This window comes from Oncorhynchus tshawytscha, linkage group LG34 (assembly GCF_018296145.1).
Source record: "Oncorhynchus tshawytscha isolate Ot180627B linkage group LG34, Otsh_v2.0, whole genome shotgun sequence".
NCBI classification, from domain to species: domain Eukaryota; kingdom Metazoa; phylum Chordata; class Actinopteri; order Salmoniformes; family Salmonidae; genus Oncorhynchus; species Oncorhynchus tshawytscha.
Genome location: NC_056462.1, coordinates 1118402 through 1137536, shown reverse-complemented (window position 1 = coordinate 1137536; position 19135 = coordinate 1118402). Strand labels below are relative to the sequence as shown.

Sequence of the window (19135 nt, the reverse complement as noted above, 5' to 3'; positions counted from 1 at the left end):
GGGATAGACAATGGCTGCCCAAACTCTGTTGCGCTTACAAAACGCTGTTGGCACCCAGCCATACAATGACACGATGTTATCGTTCTCGCTCATTTTTCAAAATAAAAGCCTGAAACTATGTCTAACGACTGTTGACACCCTGAGGAAGCGATAGGAAAAGGAATCTGGTTGATATCCCTTTAAATGGAGCAAAGGCAGGCTATGGAACATGGCGTTTTCAAAATAGAAGCCACTTCCTGGTTTGATTTTCCTCAGGGTTTCGCCTGCAATATCAGTTCTGTTATACTCACAGACAATATTTTGACAGTTTTGGAAACTTTGGAGTGTTTTCTATCCTAATCTGTCAATTATATGCATATTCTAGTATCTGGTCCTGAGAAATAGGCCGTTTACTTTGGGAATGTTATTTTTCCAAACATAAAAATAGTGCCCCCTAGCTTCAAGAGGTTTTAACACTATTTTTATGTTTGGAAAAATGAAGTCTTTAAGAGCTTTGCACACCTGGATTGTACAATATTTGCACATTATTATTTTTAAATATCGTCAAGCTCTGTCAAGTTGTTTGTTGATCATTGCTAGACAGCCATTTTCAGGTCTTGTCATAAATTTTCAAGACAATTTAAGTCAAAGCTGTAACTAGGCCACTCAGGAACATTCAGTGTCGTCTTGGTAAGCAACTCCAGTGTATATTTGGCCTTTTGTTTTAAGTTATTGTCCTACAGAAAGTTGCATTTGTCTCCCACTTTTGCCTATGCTTAGCTCTATTCCATTACTTTTTATCCTACAAACCTCCTTAGTCCTTTCCCATGACAAGCATACCCATAACATGATGCAGCCACCGCTATGCTTGAATATATGACGAGTCAGTGATGTGTTCTGTTGGAAGCATAACGCTTTGAATTCAAGACAGGAAGTTAATTTCTTTGCCACATTTTTTTAACATGATGCATGATTTTGAATATTTTTATTCTGACATGTAGGTTATTATTGTGGAGTATCTACAATGTTGTTCCATCCTCAGTTTTCTCTGATCACAGCCATTAAGCTCTGTAACTGTTTTAAAGTTACCATTGGCCTCATGGTGAAATCCCTGAGAAGTTTCCTTCCTCTCCAGCAACTGAGTTAGGAAACCTCTACGGGATCGGTGTCCCTATACCGGGACGGTTGATGCTAACATGCGCTAACGGGCGCTAATGTGACTAGAATGATGTTGTAAGTAACAGCAAACTTTCCAGGGGATACTGTAGACATGTCTTATATGGGCCGAAAGCTTAAATGCTTGTTAATGTAACTGCACTGTCCAATTTACAATAGCTATTACAATGAAAAAATACCATGCTATTGTCTGAGGAGAGTGCACAACAACAAAACACTTTTATCACTGCAACTGGTTTGATACATTCACCTCTGAAGGTAAATAGAGTACTTACATTCAGTAATCTTGCTCTGATTTGTCATCCTCAAGGTCCCAGAGATAAAATATAGCATAGTTTTGTTTGATAAAATATTTTTTTTAAATTCAAATGTAGGAACTGGGTTCTACAGTTTCAACCCCTGCTGTCTCTTGCTCCACACCCACCCAGCCCGGCCATCTAGATTTATAAGCTAATGATCTGTCTTGTATGACATTCCCTGGAGTGTGTAAACTTAAATGTTGTATTACCATAACATTTTTGTATGTTCTCTATAGTTATGTACTTGAAAATGTATCAATTGACCAATTCGGCACATTTGGGCAGACTTGATACAATATACTGTGCAGTATTGCAATGCTTCACTGAATGAATCTGAAACTTTGCACACACGCACTCTAGTGGCCAAAATCGAAATATAATCTAAACTGCAATATTATATTATGGCCTTTCTCTTGCATTTCAAAGATTATGAAAAAAAAATTGAAGACATGTTTTTTTGTTTGTATTATCTTTTACCAGATCGAATGTGTTATATTCTCCTACATTAATTTCACATTTCCACAAACTTCAAAGTGTTTCCTTTCAAATGGTATCAATAATATGCATATCTTTGCTTCAGGTCCTGAGCTACAGGCAGTTAGATTTGGGTATGTCATTTTAGGTGGAAATTGTAGTGACTGGGTATATTTATACACCACCCAAAGTGTAATTAGTAACTTCACCATCTTCAAAGGTATTTTCGATATCTGCATTTTTTTGATTTACCCATCTACCAATAGGTGCCCTTCTTCGCAAGGCATTGGAAAACCTCCCTGGTCTTTGTGGTTGAATCTGTGTAAGAAATTCACTGCTCAACTGAAGGACCTTACAGATATTTGTATGTGTGGGGTACAGAAATGAGGTAGTCATTCAAAAATCATGTTAAACACTATGACTTGTTAAGAAAATGTTTACTCCTGAACATATTTAGGCTTGCCATAATACAGGGGTTGAATACTTATTGAGTCAAGACATTTCAGCTTTTAATTTTTACAAAAGCTTTTAATTTTTATAAACATAATTCCACTTTGACATTTGGGGTATTGTGTGTAGGCCAGTGACACAAAGTCTCAATTTAATCATTTTTACATTCAGGCTGTAATTACTACAACATTTTGAAAAAGTCAAGAGGTTTGAATACTTTCTCTAGGAACTGTATCTATTTTTAAATGACATTCTTAGAATGTTCTTTGAACGTTAGCAATGTTTTTTTATGGAAAGTTTTCTTATTGTGACTTAATATATATCACCATCAGGAAACCTGCAGAAAATAATATCTTGGAGTACTGAAATTCCCACAGAGGAATGTTGTTTCTTAATGTTCTGAGAACATGACTTTAAATAGGACCATGAGGAAACCTGTAGAAAACGTTCTGCTGAAGTACTGAAATTCTAACAGAATGACATTGTTTCTTAACGGTCTCGGAACAATTTGAGAACATTACTATAAATAGAACCATGGGGAAACCTGTAGGAAACGTTATGCTGAAGTACTGAAATTCCCACCTAAGAAACATATGGTTCTCAGAATGTTACACCACATGACCAATTTATGTGGACACTTGCTCATCAAACATCTCATTCCAAAATCATGGGCATTAATATGGAATTGCTCTCCCTTTTGCTGCTATAACAGCCTCCACTCTTCTGGTAAGGCTTTCCACTAGATGTTGAAAAATTACTACGGGACTTGCTTCCATTCAGCCATAAGAGAATTAGTGAGGTCAAGCACTGATGTTGGTCGATTAGGCCTGGCTTGCAGTCGGCGTCCCAATTCATCCCAAAGGTGTTTGATGGGGTTGAGGTCAGGGCTCTGTGCAGGCCAGTGAAGTTCTTCCACATGATCTCGACAAACCATTTCTGTATGGACCTCGCTTTGTGCACGGGGGCATTGTCATGGTAAAATGGGAAAGGGCTGTTGCCTCAAACTGTTGGCACGTCTAGAATGTCATTGTATGCGGTAGTGTTAAGATTTCCCTTCACTGGAACCAAGGGGTCTAGCCTGAACCAGACCGTTATTCCACCTCCACCAAACTTTACAATTGGCACTATGCATTTGGTCAGATTCCAATAGTCCAATAGCGGCAAGCTTTACACCACTCCAGCCTACGCTTGGCATTGCGCATGGTGATCTTAGGCTTGTGTTCGGCTGCTCGGCCATGGAAACCCATTTCATGAAGCTCCTGGCAGCTTTTGTAGAGTTTAGAACTCGGTAGTGAGTGTTACAACCGAGGACATCTACATGCTTCAGCGCTCAGTGGTCTTGTTCTGTGAGCTTGTGTGGCCTACCACTTAGTGGCTGAGCCTTTGTTTCTCCTAGACGTTTCCACTTCACAATAATAGCACATACAGTTGTCTGGGGAAGCTCTTGCAGGACAGAAATGTCATGAAATGACTTGGTGGAAAGGTGGTAGCCTATGACAGTGCCACATTGAAAGTCACTGAGTTCTTCAGTAAGGCCATTCTACTTCCAATGTTTGTCAATGGAGATTGCATGGCTGTGTGCTCAGTTTTATTCACCTGTCAGTAACGAGTGTTGCTGAAATAGCCAAATCCACTAATTTGAAGGGGTGTCCAAATACTTTTCTATATATAGTGTATGTGCTACAGTAGCTGGGTATCCTGCACCATTCCCAGAATGTTTTGGGAAGGTTGTATGCAAAATAACCATAGGACAACCACGCACTCACCAAGCTCTAAGAAACATATGGTTCTCATAACGTTATGTGCTAGCTGGGTAGTTTACCAGTCAACTGTCTATACTGCCTTCTATCCATAGTGACAATCGTGGTAGGTGAATCTTTTGTCAAGATCTGCAATAGGTTAACTATCAATCACACCACACAAAAATATATTAAATTGAGTAAAATTCTACTCTGGGCTGTAAATTGTAATGGTGCAAAAGCCCTGTTATTTGAATGTTTCATTCCATTCATTCCATTAGGGTCAGTTGTGGGTCTACTCAGGACAGATTATAGAAAGGCACAGTAGCAGGACAGTCTGGCTGTATATTTACTTCTGATACTAATGCGCTGTCTGTTGCCGATCATCATTCTCCGAAGTCGTCCTATATAGTGTCCACATAGGCCTATGCTCCCAGCAGGCCCATTATTCAGGAAAGTTGTCACGCCTGCTCCCGCTCCCCCTTTCTGGTGCTCGGCCCACCATTACGCACACCTGTCACCATCGTTACGCGCATCAGCGCTTCATGGGAATCTGTCACGGTCGTCCTCCTCTTCATCTGAAGAGGAGAGGCGAGAAGGATCGGAGGACCAAAATGCGGCGTGGTATGTGTTCATGGTGAATATTTAATTAAAGAAAGTACTGAACACTGAATACAAAAACAATAAACAAATAACGACCGTGAAGCTATAAATGAGACCTGTGCTGACACAAGCAACTAACATAGACAATCACCCACAAACAAACAGTGCACCCAGGCTACCTAAGTATGATTCTCAATCAGAGACAACTAATGACACCTGCCTCTGATTGAGAACCATACTAGGCCGAAACATACAAATCCCCAAATCATAGAAAAACAAACTGCCCACCCCAACTCACGCCCTGACCATACTAAATAAATACAAAACAAAGGAAATAAAGGTCAGAATGTGACAGAATCACCTGGACTCTATTGCTTTATTGATTGCCTCCCCTATATCTGTCACTTCCTCAGTTTCTTCTCATTGTCTGCATTAATGTTGTTTTTCCCCTCTGTCCAGACGCTGTTCTTGTTTTGTTTTTGTCTGTGTATCTATTAAATCACTCCCTGTACTTGCTTCTCATCTCCCAGTGTCTGTCCTCACAAAAATATAAGTGTTCTGCCCCCGATCCGAGCAGATATTCTTTGACCTAGAACCTAACGCTTCAATATAGCCTAAATATTTGTCATTTCACTTTTTAAATGTATTACCTTTCATGTGTGGCATAAACACAACTAGTCACAGTGTTTTAATTTGATTAGGCCACTTCAAAAGTCTCCCGTTGGCTATCTTCTCACATTCATACACTCCACTTGAATATAATTCCATTATCCATACTGCTTAACTGCTATTCGATTAATGTAAAGAGACAACTGTTACAAAACACACACAAAATGCCATGACATTTGGAGATTGTCAAACCAAGCCTTCGATATTGATTAGGGAGGGATGTATTTTCTGTTTTTTCGAGACTGACATACTCTACTTGGTTGTGGTGTTGAAGACACAAACCATGATGATGAGTGCTTGAAGTTGGTAATCGGTATGCAGTTATTTCTTTCTTATTGGTTGTGTGGTGCATTGGCATAGAAACCTGTTGGTGTAAAATTAATTTCCAATATTTTATATCATTATAAATATAGCATCAACATTTTGAAAATATGATTCCCCCCTACAGTAGCTGATCATTGTCTGCAGCTGGCTCTTGTCGTAGTGTAAAGATACAGGCAGGGAGAGTGAGCTTGTCCGTGGTGGTCAGCGAACCCTCAACCTTCTAAAGACGATATCCACATTTATAAACACAAGGTTGCTACAGTTATTGTTATTTATGGTGGTAATAATTATTTTTTATTTAATTTTGAGGGGGATTGTGTGCAGAACATTTTACAGTGCAAGAGGAGGGTCATGTGAAAATATTTTTTTTCATATTTCAAACTGTCCCTAAAGAGTTGCATTCATAACAAATCTCTCAGAACACTTAAAAAAATGTTTATTCTTGCAAAGATCTAGCATTATAACTGCAAAATCATAGTAATAGTTCTAAGTCAATACAATACATAATGTATCTTCTATCTATATTGTGATGGAAATGTTTTACTTAATTTCCATCACACTATCATAGTTCAACCCTTGATAAAATGTTCAAACTGTATTATAAGATGACTTTGTATTTACATCCGAGCAAAGACAAAATCCTCAGTGTTTTGAAAAGAGATATATCAGTATTATCTTCCCCTCCCCCATACCAATGTTTCAGGGAAACATAGGCTTTAAAAAAGAAGGAAAAGCAGATTAAGGGACTTTTCATTTTGATCCCCTGATTTAATGGTGCTAGATTATGGACAACTGAATATGGGGGCAATAGGCCCTAAACGCAAAGGATTTTTGTCATGATTGCACAGCCCTGGTGAGTCATGCAAGACCAAGCCCTTCAAATCTCTTACGTTCTAATCTGCACTAGCTATTTAAAAAACATGACGATTTCCGAGAAGAAAACGCTAAATAAACCTAGCGTGGAAATAGATTTTGAGCCGAGCTAACAAATGGCCAACTGTTGCTACTGTAAATAGCAGTACTGTAAGTGTCACATCAAAATCTATCAGACATGTGTCGTGTACAGTAGGATATGTGTTGTGTAGTACTGTAGGTTTCTAACTATTTTCCACACGGAGAATGAGGCTAGGCAAAATATAAAAATGCAGTAACATCCTGACTATAATTTGTTGTTGTCATGTTGAGAGCTTGATCTTATTATTGAGGGGCCAGAGTATGGCATTTTAGTTACGTTTTATCCTGTGTGTGTTCAGAGGCTAAAGAGGACATTTTAGTCACAGAAAAAAAAAATGAAAACATAGTATGGGGTGAATAAATGTAAAACAGAATGTCATTTTGGATTGTGCGCTGGTTGTCTGTATGTCTCTAGAATGTCCACCTGTTGATTTAACCTGTTCACCCACAAAGCCCCTCCACATTCATTAATCTGACAGTAATCCCCAAATGCTTCTTCAGATGCCGCAGCTGGATTTGACTGTTTCCATCCTAGTCATATGTTAGCTTGTGTGTAGAGCACTGTGCTCTAGTAGGATATGCTCCCCGTAAAATATATAAATGCTAAGCTATTGAAAGCTTTTATTGTAACTGAATCAAGTGAGTGCTGGCCCCTTTTTCAATTTTCATGTGATCGAGTATTGACTGCAAGCACTCTTTCATTGTTTTATGCAAGAGCATAGAGTTGAACATGTTTTATCCCTTTACCTGAATGCGTTAGCTTATAACAATGCTTCCTTCTACAGTCAAGCCTGTGTGAATCTAGAGCCAAACCGACTCCCACAGCTTTTATCCTTGCATGGACCTCTAGGTCAGTGGGGGGAAAAAAAGACGCTTCTATTTTTAAAGTGGATGAATTTAGCATGCATACTGCCTCCTGCTGTGCTGGCCTGTCTGCCGATTGGTCGATCCGGTGGCAGGGACAATGGCGGTGGAGATCAACACTGTGCTGCCACCGTGCTTCAGAAAAACAGAAATGCTTTTACTCTCCCAACTCACTGGCACTGTGAGAGAAATAGGCTATCTCCCTGAAAATAGGCCATTCCCTATTTTCTCTCTCTCTCTCTCTCTCTCTCGCTCTTTCTCTCTTTCTCTCTCTGTTTCTGTCTGTCTACCTGCCTGTCCATCCCTTTCTTTCTTTCTCTCGCTTTCTCCCTCGCTCTAATGTCTCTCCTGTGTGTTTCTCTGTTTGTTATTTCTCTTCTCTGCGATTAGGTGTCAGTTTCTATCTGTCTCTAGAAAATGGGGGTTTAAATGAAAATGTCAAATACTTATTCCTAATTTAGAAATCATGAATAAATAGACCTGATTAACTGTTGATTGAATTTATTCAATGGAATCACCCCCAAGTTGTATTACTTTTCCCTTTTGGACAAAATATCAAGATTTATTGTGGGGGGGGAAACTATCCATACTTTATAAATAATGTAAATAAATAACTCCATTAAATGTTGGTGGTTGCATGATTTTGGGGTTTCATTTGAATTTTGTCCTAAGCAGTGAGTCAGCTTTGTCTATTTGTTTTCCAGGCAAACATCAACTGACAACTCAGGGAAAGAACTGCGACCATCAAGTTTCACATCTCCTGAAAAGTAGTCCAAGTTCAAGGTAATGTACCAACTTGGATTTTGTTAATGTTATTGATATGTTTAATGTTGTTAATTGTCAATGTGTACATCCATATTTTGTGCACTTAAAAAGTCTATTGTGTTCTATTCTATTGTATTCTATTCTACAGGCGAAAATGTAGATACAGCTCTGGCAGTTCTAAGAAAGGAGCAGGTCTAGAGAGGGACGCTAGCTCCTCAGACAACAGGAGTAGTCACATGATGGGATCGCCAGAGATGAGTAACAACAACAGAGGTGGTCACCATGGCGACAGCCCCGCCGTGCGGCGCTTGGGTAAAACCAGCAGCTCGGAGTGGAACAGCTCTGACGACCTGGCTGGAAATCTCTCGGAACCAGAGGACAGTGCCTACCACTCCAGCAACATCAAGCCCCCTCTGTCCGAGTCTCCCTGCCCCTGTCCCCCCCACCACCTGGCCTTCCACCAACCCCCCCATATCGAACTGGAAGAACCCTCATCTCAACATCAGCCCTCCATGCCGTCACTGCCTCACCCTAAAGCCGCCCAGCGAGCTTCCCCTCACCAGGGGGATGTTGGCCGCCATTGCTTCCGTCCCAGGCTACTCCAAGAGCCCTCCCAGACCAGCCCCCGGCCCAGCGTCCGGCCCACCCCGGCCTCACATACCCCCAGCCCCAACCAGAGGTCGGAATCCAATGGCCCTCTGCAGAGGCCCTTGTCGAGTGCCAGCTCCAAGTCGGGCTCGGACCCAGAGAGGAGCAACCCGTCGTCGGGCGAAAGCGAGGAGAGGCTCCCCATCTGCAGGCCACCTGGAGCCGAGTCAGCGGTAGCCCAAGGGGTTTCCCTCACCACGTACTTCAGCGTGGACAATTGCATGACAGACACATACAGACTTAAGTACCATCACCAGCGACCCCTCCTACTCTCAGCTATCATGCCCAAAACACCAACGGAGCCCGCAGAACACCCCAGCCACCACCTGCACCCTGCAAACACACACTCCATGCTAGACCCACCCAAAACCCGGCCTGATGCAGGTAAGCTTGGACAGTCACAGCAGCTTGTAAAAACATCTACGGGCAGTCATGTACAGTAAGTACACTGTTCCAAAACGAGTGGTCGCAACAGTAAACTTACAACTCTAATTAGAAATATAAAGCATCCAAATATTTTAAATGCTGGCATCTGCCCAAAATTAGCTTTAACGTTTATCTCAAAAAAAAAAAAAAAAATATATATATATATATATATATATTTCATGTGTGTTTTTGCATTGAGTTCATCTATATCTATATTGTTTTATTTTTTCCACAAAAACAGGCCATAACAGCAATAAGCCCACTGCAAAATGGAACCCAGTGACAGCCAAAGGACTGGATGAGCGTGGCTATTTGTGACGATATTACCTGGTAAGTGATACGCTGTGACCTTTCAGGAATTGCCATGCATCACAGTTCCTCTTATCAGCACCTTTTTGATGGCTCCGCGACCAGATCCTTTTATGCATACAGATGCAGTTTATTTTGTGCATTACAGCATGACATGCTGCACTCGCCTGGGTCAAAATCAGTGAGAGAAGGGCAGGCACAAATTAATTTCATTTCACTGGTGATGATGAGGACACATTCATTTAATGCAGTAAAAAATCTCTCTCTATATATTTACATATATGTATACATATATAAATGTATATATGGTTATGGATGTGTCACTGCAACCTTAAAGGTCCTCAATGATGTCACCATTGCCCTTGAGTCGAAGCAACATTGTGCTGCTATTTTTATTGACTTTATTGGCTAAGGAGTATTGATGTCTCTGAGGGGTCTTTGGCCTGGTTTGCTAACTACCTCTCTCAAAGAGTGCTGTGTATAAAGTGAGAAGATCTGCTGTCTCACCCACTGCCTGTCACCAAGTGAGTACTCCAAGGCTCAATCCTAGGCCCCACGCTTTTCTCAACTTACATCAATAACATAGCTCAGGCAGTAGGAAGCTCTCTCATCCATTTATATGCAGATGATACAGTCTTATACTCAGCTAGCCCCTCCCTGGATTTTGTGCTAAATGCTCTACAACAAAGCTTTCTTAGTGTCCAACAAGCTTTCTCTACCCTTAACCTTGGTCTGAACACCTCCAAAACAAAGGTCATGTGGTTTGGTAAGAAGAATGCCCCTCTTCCCACAGGTGTTATTACTACCTCTGAGGGTTTAGAGCTTGAGGTAGTCACCTCATACTAGTACTTGGGAGTATGGCTAGATGGTGCACTGTCCTTCTCAGCACATATCAAAGGCTAAAGTTAAATCTAGACTTGGTTTCTTCTATCGAAATCGCTCCTCTTTCACCCTAACTGCCAAACTAACCCTGATTCAGATGACTATCCTTCCCATGCTAGATTACGGAGACATAATTTATAGATCGGCAGGTAAGGGTGTTCTCGAGCGGCTAGATGTTCTTTACCATTCGGCCATCAGATTTGCCACCAAAGCTCCTTATAGGACACATCACTGCAGTCTATACTCCTCTGTAAACTGGTCATTTCTGTATACCTGTCGCAAGACCCACTTGTTGATGCTTATTTATAAAACCCCCTAAGGTCTCACTCCCTCCTATCTGAGATATCTTCTGCAGCCCTCATCCTCCACATACAACACCCGTTCTGCCAGTCACATTCTGTTAAAGGTCCCCAAAGCTCACACATCCCTGAGTTCGCTGCAGCTAGCAACTGGAACGAACTGCAACAAACACTCAAACTGGACAGTTTTATCTCAATCGCTTCATTCAAAGACTCAATCATGGACACTCTTACTGACAGTTGTGGCTGCTTTGTGTGATGTATTGTTGTCTCTACCTTCTTGACCATTGTGCTGTTGACTGTGCCCAATAATGTTTGTACAATCTTTTGTGCTGCTACCATGTGGTTGTTATGTTGTGTTGCTACCATGCTGTGTTGTCATGTGTTGCTGCCTTGCTATGTTGTTGTCTTAGGTCTATCTTGTTGTGATGTGTGTTTTGTCCTTTATTTATATTGTATTGATCTTATTCCCAGGCCCCTGTTCCCGCAGGAGGCCTTTTGCCTTTTGGTAGGCCATCATTGTAAATAAGAATTTGTTCTTAACTGACTTGCCTAGTTAAATAAAGGTTAAATAAAATAAATAAATATATTCATCTGTATTCTAGAATTGAAGCTGTTCAATACCACTACTCAGGACAAGCACTGACTTTGCTACTTATTGAGGAAACGTTTGCTTACAGTAACAATGTTTCCATCCACAGCTGTGATGGGAGCAGTTTCGATACAATTGTATAAATGCCGACCGATAATGTGTTTGTTCGAAGTGTGAATTTTTGTGTCTGTAAAATGTCGGTGGAAAAGCCTTTATACACATATATTGATATAATAACCATCGTATCGAAGTAAACTTGGAGTCACGCGATGATATGGTGTGTGGTAATCCCACTATGACTCGGTAAACCAAAAGAGTTTAGGCTATATATAATAAGTTATGATGAACTTCTTGATGCTCCTTTACAATAAATATCGAAGGTCTTATTCTGGTGACATGATGATTGACATTTGACAAATAAAATATTCTAGCTAAATTTTAGTTTGAGAAAAGTTAATTTTGCTAAAAAGCTATTTTTGCCCATTTGAATGGAAATCTATTACTGTAAGGTACTTAATTGTTACCCAGAAACGAGTTGATATTCATATATAAACAGCTGCATTGGGCCTTTAAGATAAATGCACTAACTAAGCTGCTCTGAATACAAGTGTCTGCTAAATTACTAAAATGTCAACTTAAACAAGCAAAAACAAGAGCTGAAAAATGCACAACCAATAAACCAGACTTAGATCAAATACATAGGTTGAGTAGTTTAAATACTTGAAAATATCTGTTAATCAAAAATATATAGTTTGTGTGGTGCACTTCTAGTATTATTGCATTGGTTTCATTGTACTCGACCAAATGAAATGAAACTCCATGTATTTGAAAATATTTGACATTGACAGATATTGTACCCAGGTCTGCAATACAAGAAGTGTGTAAGGACAAGAAAGGTTTTTAGCAACCAGCTCTATAACACACATTAGTAATGCGGTCCTCTGTTGCTCAGTTGGTAGAGCATGGCGCTTGCAACACCAGGACAGTGGTTTCAATTCCCACGTCCACCCATACATAAACAATGTATGTATGCTTTGGATAAAAGCATCTGCTAAATGGCATTTCTTTCTTAATGTAAACAGTGAAAATGTATTCATGGCGTACACATATAATCCATATCATAATAATCTACTGTCATAATAATCTACTGTCCTCTTCTTACTCATAGGTCTGATGTCCATATAAAATAAGCTATTGAACTGGATGCCAAAGAGTCTGCTGGCTGGAAAAGTGTTGCTCCCAGAACTTCAACTGTAATCAGTGTCAAATGTCAAATCACTGATGCACTGTGGGTTACTGAAGTACTTCTATGTATTTTAAAGTAAGATACAGTTTGATAGTGCACTGTCAGAGAAAAAATGTACCTATGTTGATAGATGAGTTGGAAAGGGCAGTCCAAGTCATAATACAGTAAAATATAATGATTACCTGTTGAGTATACACTCTATACCTTTTGGTTTAAGGTAATGTGCATCTCTGATTGTGTAGCCAACACAAATTCTGTTTCCGAATATAAGAGGCAAATTCAGCAATCTCATAATACAAACACTATCATTGTGTTTGTATACTTGTTATCCTGCTGAATAGACAACTGTAATAATGTTAGCCAACCTGCATGAGGACTTATAAAGAGGTAACAATAGTGATGTGTACAGTATGAGCATGCGCATGGCATACTTTACATTTGTATCCAACCGACATCCAAATTCCAATTGGTTTATGTTATTGGGTCTACTTAAATGATATCTACACTTTTTTGACCTGCCTCAATTTTTCCACATACAGTACCATGCAAGTACTTTATAGGGCAGGAGAGACATCAGATTTATTTCAACCACTGCTAACTTGACCAACTTTAGCCACTGCTAACCAAAAAGTGAAAGGAATGATAGGGTAAAGCTCACTATGTTCAGAATTAGAATTAGAAGTAACTTCAATCAATCAAATGTCTTTATAAATACCTTTTTACATCAGCAGATGTCACAAAGTGTGTATACAGAAACCCAGCCTAAAACCCCAAAACAAGCAATGCAGGTGTAGAAGCAAGGTGGCTAGGAAAAACTCCATATTGCAGCATAGATACTGGAGACTGAGACGGGGGGTCGGGGACACTGTGGCCCTGCCCGACGATACCCCCAGGCGGGACCAACCAGGCACGATGTAATCTCACCCACTTTGACAAAGCACAGCCCCCACACCACTAGAAGGACATCAACAGACCACCGACTTACTACCCAGAGACAAGGTGGCGTATAGCCCACATAGATCTCCCCCACCACACAAGCCCAAAACCGGACAGGAAGATAACGTTGAGTATAGCGGAAAAAAAGCCTTGCACGACGTGATGCACCTCTCTTAGGGACGGAATGGGAGAGCACTAACAAGCCAGTGTAGAGAGGGGAGCCGGCCAGACAGAGACGGCAAGGGTGGTTTGTCACTCCAGTGCCTTGCCGTTCACCTTCACACCAGTGATTTGAAGGTATTTGAGTTGATTTGGTCGTGCAATTTTGAACATGATGAGCTTGCCCCTATCACTCCAATTGTTCATAGTGGCTATTTAAACAAATCAAACCTGTGGATGACAGTTTCTTTGCCCCATAGACTACTTTCAGAGTAAGTGGAAAAAATAGAGGTAAGTTTGAAAACAGCAAAAAAATCCTTTAAGTTGTTATTATTTATTGTATTTATTTAGGGAGAAGATAACGGCAGGGATTCAATATGATCGCGAGTTATAGCTATTGCAGCTTTTAAAGCCAATGTTTCCACATTCACGGAGATCCTATTTACGGTAAATGCTGCTAATGTTGTCTCAATCGGAAAATAGCGTAAGTCTGAAAAAAGCATAGTGTTCCAAGGTGTGGGATACTATGCTAGCATGATTGTGTCAATATGTTTTCATCAATGTCTATAACCTACGATCGGATTGAATCCGGGCCAAAGTGTTGGACACTATGTAAGCATGATTGTGTCAATACGTTTTTGGCAATGACACCCATAGTATCACAATTTAAGGTGCAATTTATTTAAATGTTGGTAAATCTGATAGCAAGTTGCCCTCTAGATGTTTCTGAATGAAGCCAAACAAATATAATTCACATTAGAATTCATTTCATACTGTTTTCATTGGATAGGTCAGGGGTCATTTCCCTGTCAAAAACCAGGAACCATAACTTTTACCATAACTTTTTTACATAAAACATTTTCACATTTCACATTTGTTAAAGGAAGAAAAGTATTAGGTAAATAACCCAATGGGAGATGGCTTCAGTTTTGGTGATCCATAAAACCATTCAGATCATGCTAATGTGTAAACTTTAAAGGCCCAGTGCAGTCAAAATCTTGTTCTATATATATTTCCACACTATGAGGTTGGAATAATACTGTGACATTGTGATAATGATGAATAATATTCTAGTGTAAGCTGTTTGAAAAGAGCGTCTGAAATTTCTGCCTGTTTTGGTGGGAGGGAGTATTGGCCTTCCATGGTGACATCAACATGCAGTAAATTAGTTAATAGACCGAGAGATGGGTCGAAGATACGAGAGTTCCAAACATCTCCGCCATTAACAGCAAAAGCAAAAAAAAAATCTTCTTTTTTTTGTAGTTTTCCCCTGCTCAAATCACTCCCAGGCAATCCTAGCAAAATTCTTGCTCAAGAATTTGCCATTCCTAGTAAGATATTTTTGAAAAATGTTGACAATTTTAATTGAAAACAATCAAAGTAAGGCACTTCATTGTTACCTAGAAATTATTTGATATTGAGATAAAAACAGCTGCATTTAACCTTTAACACTTCACAGTATAACACTTTGTTGGTGACAGTTTGCCTGAGGAAACTATCCTTAATATTTTACATAGGTGGGATGGTACTTTATCCATGGGGATTTCTGAACACTGCAGCTCATGATTTATGTTGCAATTTTGCAGCATTTGGAAATTGCCTTGGATCATGTGTCATTACATATTTAAAATTTTATGGTTAGTTTGCTGATGCAAAGTGCTTCTTTGTGAGAGGAAAATGTCTCTTGAAAACTTTCCAGATATGTCAACTCCATTGCCTGTTATAAAAAATTGCAACAGAGCTACATTGTAGTTTTATGGTATTTAAGTCATCAATAGGCAAAACTTAATTGCGGCTAACTGGGGATACGTATGTAGATTCATTAACGTAATGATTTATTTTAATTGCAATGTTCCTCTATCCATTTGCAATGTGTGCAAAGAACAGGTAAAACAATTATGGTTGGGCAGAACCAAAAACAAAACTTCTGAATCTTGCCCCATGTCCCAGAGGACCCTGCTACTTTCAGAAGAAAAAAATCATTTAAAGGGATAGTTCACCCAAATTACAAAATTACATGTTGGTCTATGCAGTCTATGGACAAGGTGAGACAGCAATCCGTGCTTTGGTTTTGTTTACCTGGCCACTGTCTCCAAATGCAGACTTTTTACCATCTAATGGCACAAATTCAATGCAAGTCAATATCCCCGATATTAGAATCTTTTACATTCATCAGCATAAAATGTAGTGCTGCGTCTATGTGCACAAATCTTTAAGAGAAAAAAGCTATTGAAAACTTAGCATCTTGGCTGTCCTTTTTCAGTTATCAAAAAAAATGTAATCCAATTGTGATCCGTCATTTGATTTTTGTAATTTATTTAAATCCATGCTGCTTCAAAATGAATGGTTTTGCCATTATGTCTGGTAAATTTCATTTTTTGTTATGACATTTTGGCATTCAAATAATTTGGGGTAAGACTCAACAAACCGGGACACTAACAACAATGGATGTCATAGTATTTGCCCACTAATGTTCCTAGGCTGTTGATATATGAATCCTCTTTAATCTTTTTAAGCTCAACATGAAACTGTGGTCCCAGTTCTCACTGGTAGTGTTTTTATTTGCTTGTTGTAAAGTTGGTTATTTCAATGCTTTACATTAATATATTCATGTAATATACAGTTTATTATTTATTTATGTAAGTCTTGCTTCAGCGGAAAGGTTTTAATTGTTTTTCTCACTGGGTATTTTTGGGAGTATGGATTTTGTATATATTGCTCTGCTGTTATATCTGGAGTGCCTTTGCATTTTTTCCATGAGAAGGTTTAACATGTTCCATTTGAAAAGAAACATGTACAGTATAGCTGACTGTGTACACTTTATATTTTTGGAGATGCCTATGCATTTATTTTTATTCATTGTTTAATAAACTTAAAATTATGCAATCACTAAACGTTTTTTGTATGCCTCTGGTTTTTGCAGTCACTTGATTTCCATTGATGATTGACAACAGTGAGTCACAGTCATTGGCAATAGTGTATTGCGCTAGTGTGCTTGCACTCATCTAATCTTGAATATTCAGAAATATCTGTATACATTTTGTGGACATTGAGAAATTCAGAAAATCAGTCCATAAATAATTCAAAAAATGTGTTTACTTCTTAAAATATCAAAACTTGAAGTGCAAATAAAACCTGCTTTACACATTTCTATTACAAACAGTGCATCTTGTACAGCTAAAAATTATGTTGGCGTTACAAAGACCTAAAGTGGTCCAGTGGCTTCAGAAAGGTTGTAAAATGGTATCATTCTGGTTTTGAACGTAGCTCTTCTTGGTCTTAGTGGTTGGATTGTTTGATCGGTTTCCTCTAACCCCTCTTGAAAATTCTCTTGGCTTCGACTCCATCATAGCTGTAGCTCTGTTGGAGGAAGAGTATATATTTTATTATGACAACAAAAATATCCTACAACCAGACCTGGTTCAAATCCATATCCATGACAAATACTTCTGTCAAATGCTGCACTTCATTTGGTTTGCCCTGTATAATTAAACCAATGGAATTGTCCCAACATTGCAAACTCCAAGGTAAATCAAGCTAGATACTTTCAAGCATTTGATTTGTACTTTGGCCAAGGTCTGCTGCCTATTTTCTTCTTCAGAAGTGTAAATAAGTTTTCATTTAGGGTGTGTAAAACAGGGTGCATATACACTTTTTTCAAAAGTGCAAATAACATTTTCCTTAGAGGGTAACTAACCTGTACAAGTTCCTCTCCAACAATGGCTCTGGTAGTTGTCAGCACCTTTCCATTGTCCTTTCTGGTGAATGTACCTTTCATCATGTCTCCTTCCATGCCCCATGAACCCTGAGGGGTGAAAGGTCAAATAATTCATCATGATACTGGTCCAAGAATCAAGTGGCAACACGCCAGGTAATCTTTTTTGCAGTCATGCTGCACATCGAAAAAGATTTCCACATCATATTCATCTAGTTGCTGAAAGGTTTTATACTTCATCAGGCCTGTGTTCCTAAATGCACAGTAGCAAACTGTACATAATGGAGAAATGTATTGTGAATGTGTTTTAACTGGTATCCTAGTGTGGACATGTTGGAACAGTGCCAATGTGACTGTGCCCTGTACTTTGCAACTCATTATCAAGTATTGAATAGCTTCGAGCGCAGAAAAATAATGCAATAAAATTTGTTATTGGTAATAACAGATAGGAATAAAATCTTTGGAATTGTGGTATGCACCCATTCAATTATGTTGTTACCAATTTCTTCTCCTGGGAATACACTATGCATCAACATAAAAACTATGCCTAGGCTCTACCACAGCCATTGTATGTATGGCTGCAAGAATATAATACTATATAATACTGTATAAATGCATTGCTTACTGATAGCATTGTCCCATCTGCAAGAGCATATTCAAAGGTGACTCCCAGGGTAAATTCCAAATCCAGCGTGCGGAAAGAACTGGCCTCCTTCACGACAAATTTGTCTCCAGTTTGTTCAAGGGTAATCTTGAGGTTATCGTGAGCGGCCAGCTTCCTCTTGACCATGTTGACACCTGTGAACAGAGACACAATCCATGTGTCCAACTCCAAATCGAATTGAACCATGCGTAAACGACTATACAAGATATTTCATTTGGATGTACTACAGTGCAGCACCTGGCTAGATATTATGCAATCATTTTACAGTGCCTTATGTCAAATGTCAGAAAACATACATAGTCCTCTAATCTAAAGGCATTTAATGCATTAAAAATCGCTTTTATACAAACACACCACTGAATTGCCTGTGGTACAAAAAGTTAATTGACTTTATTTGCATTAAATGCACTTTGTATGCCTGTTTATGTAAACATTTTGTAGGCCTACTTGTCTTTGCTTTCAACATCCATCAAAAGGCCATTTGTGCCAAAGTGTCTTTCCCCCAAAACTAATTTTCCAAAAACTATTGATCTCTTACCCATCTGCTCCATGAATTTCTCATAGTTCTCGCTGCGGTCTACTTTCCAAGTGCCGTTGTAGGTCATGGTTGCTGGAAGGGTTGGACTGGCTCTACTCTAAGGAGTGACCTGCCGTAGCCTACCACTTGGCCTTTTAAACCACTGCCTGTGTTAGCTCACTCTCTTATCGCTCTCCCCTATCTCATATGCTGATGTGGTGTGTAAAGCTCATATTTCCTCAAGGCTACACAAGTCATTATCTTCCACTGTGTAGTGCCAATAGCTGTGTTTTGGGACAATGGTAATTGTCCCTTTAATGATCATACAATATGCAAGGTTATTGTTTCGACATCCTTTGCCCTTTACTATCACATAGTTATTTGTGGCCGCATATAATCTGTGCTGTGCTTCGGATGTGCAGGATGGTTCCTTTGTTATAAACAAT

General features: G+C 39.4%; 2 protein-coding genes across 3 annotated transcripts in view; one reads left to right on the top strand and one right to left on the bottom strand.

Annotated features, from left to right (window-relative positions):
- The window catches only part of usp53b (ubiquitin specific peptidase 53b), a 49117-nt gene extending 32435 nt beyond the window's left edge, over positions 1-16682 (top strand). For both annotated transcript variants that reach the window (XM_024398386.2, XM_024398385.2), the window contains exons 16-19: positions 8236-8314; positions 8445-9328; positions 9612-9700; positions 12621-16682. In XM_024398386.2, the coding sequence (XP_024254154.1) occupies positions 8236-8314; positions 8445-9328; positions 9612-9688 (1040 nt within the window). In that variant the 3' untranslated portion in view covers positions 9689-9700; positions 12621-16682. The remainder of the gene's footprint in view (positions 1-8235; positions 8315-8444; positions 9329-9611; positions 9701-12620) is intronic.
- Positions 16683-16869: 187 nt separating this feature from the next.
- On the bottom strand, positions 16870-18866 carry fabp2 (fatty acid binding protein 2, intestinal). The gene is made up of 4 exons (XM_024398387.2): positions 18711-18866; positions 18134-18306; positions 17491-17598; positions 16870-17153 (listed from the first exon to the last, which is right to left on the bottom strand). The coding sequence occupies exons 1-4, from the start codon at positions 18775-18777 to the stop codon at positions 17103-17105; spliced, it is 399 nt and encodes a 132-aa protein (XP_024254155.1). The 5' UTR covers positions 18778-18866; the 3' UTR covers positions 16870-17102.
- Between the last annotated feature and the right edge of the window lie 269 nt (positions 18867-19135).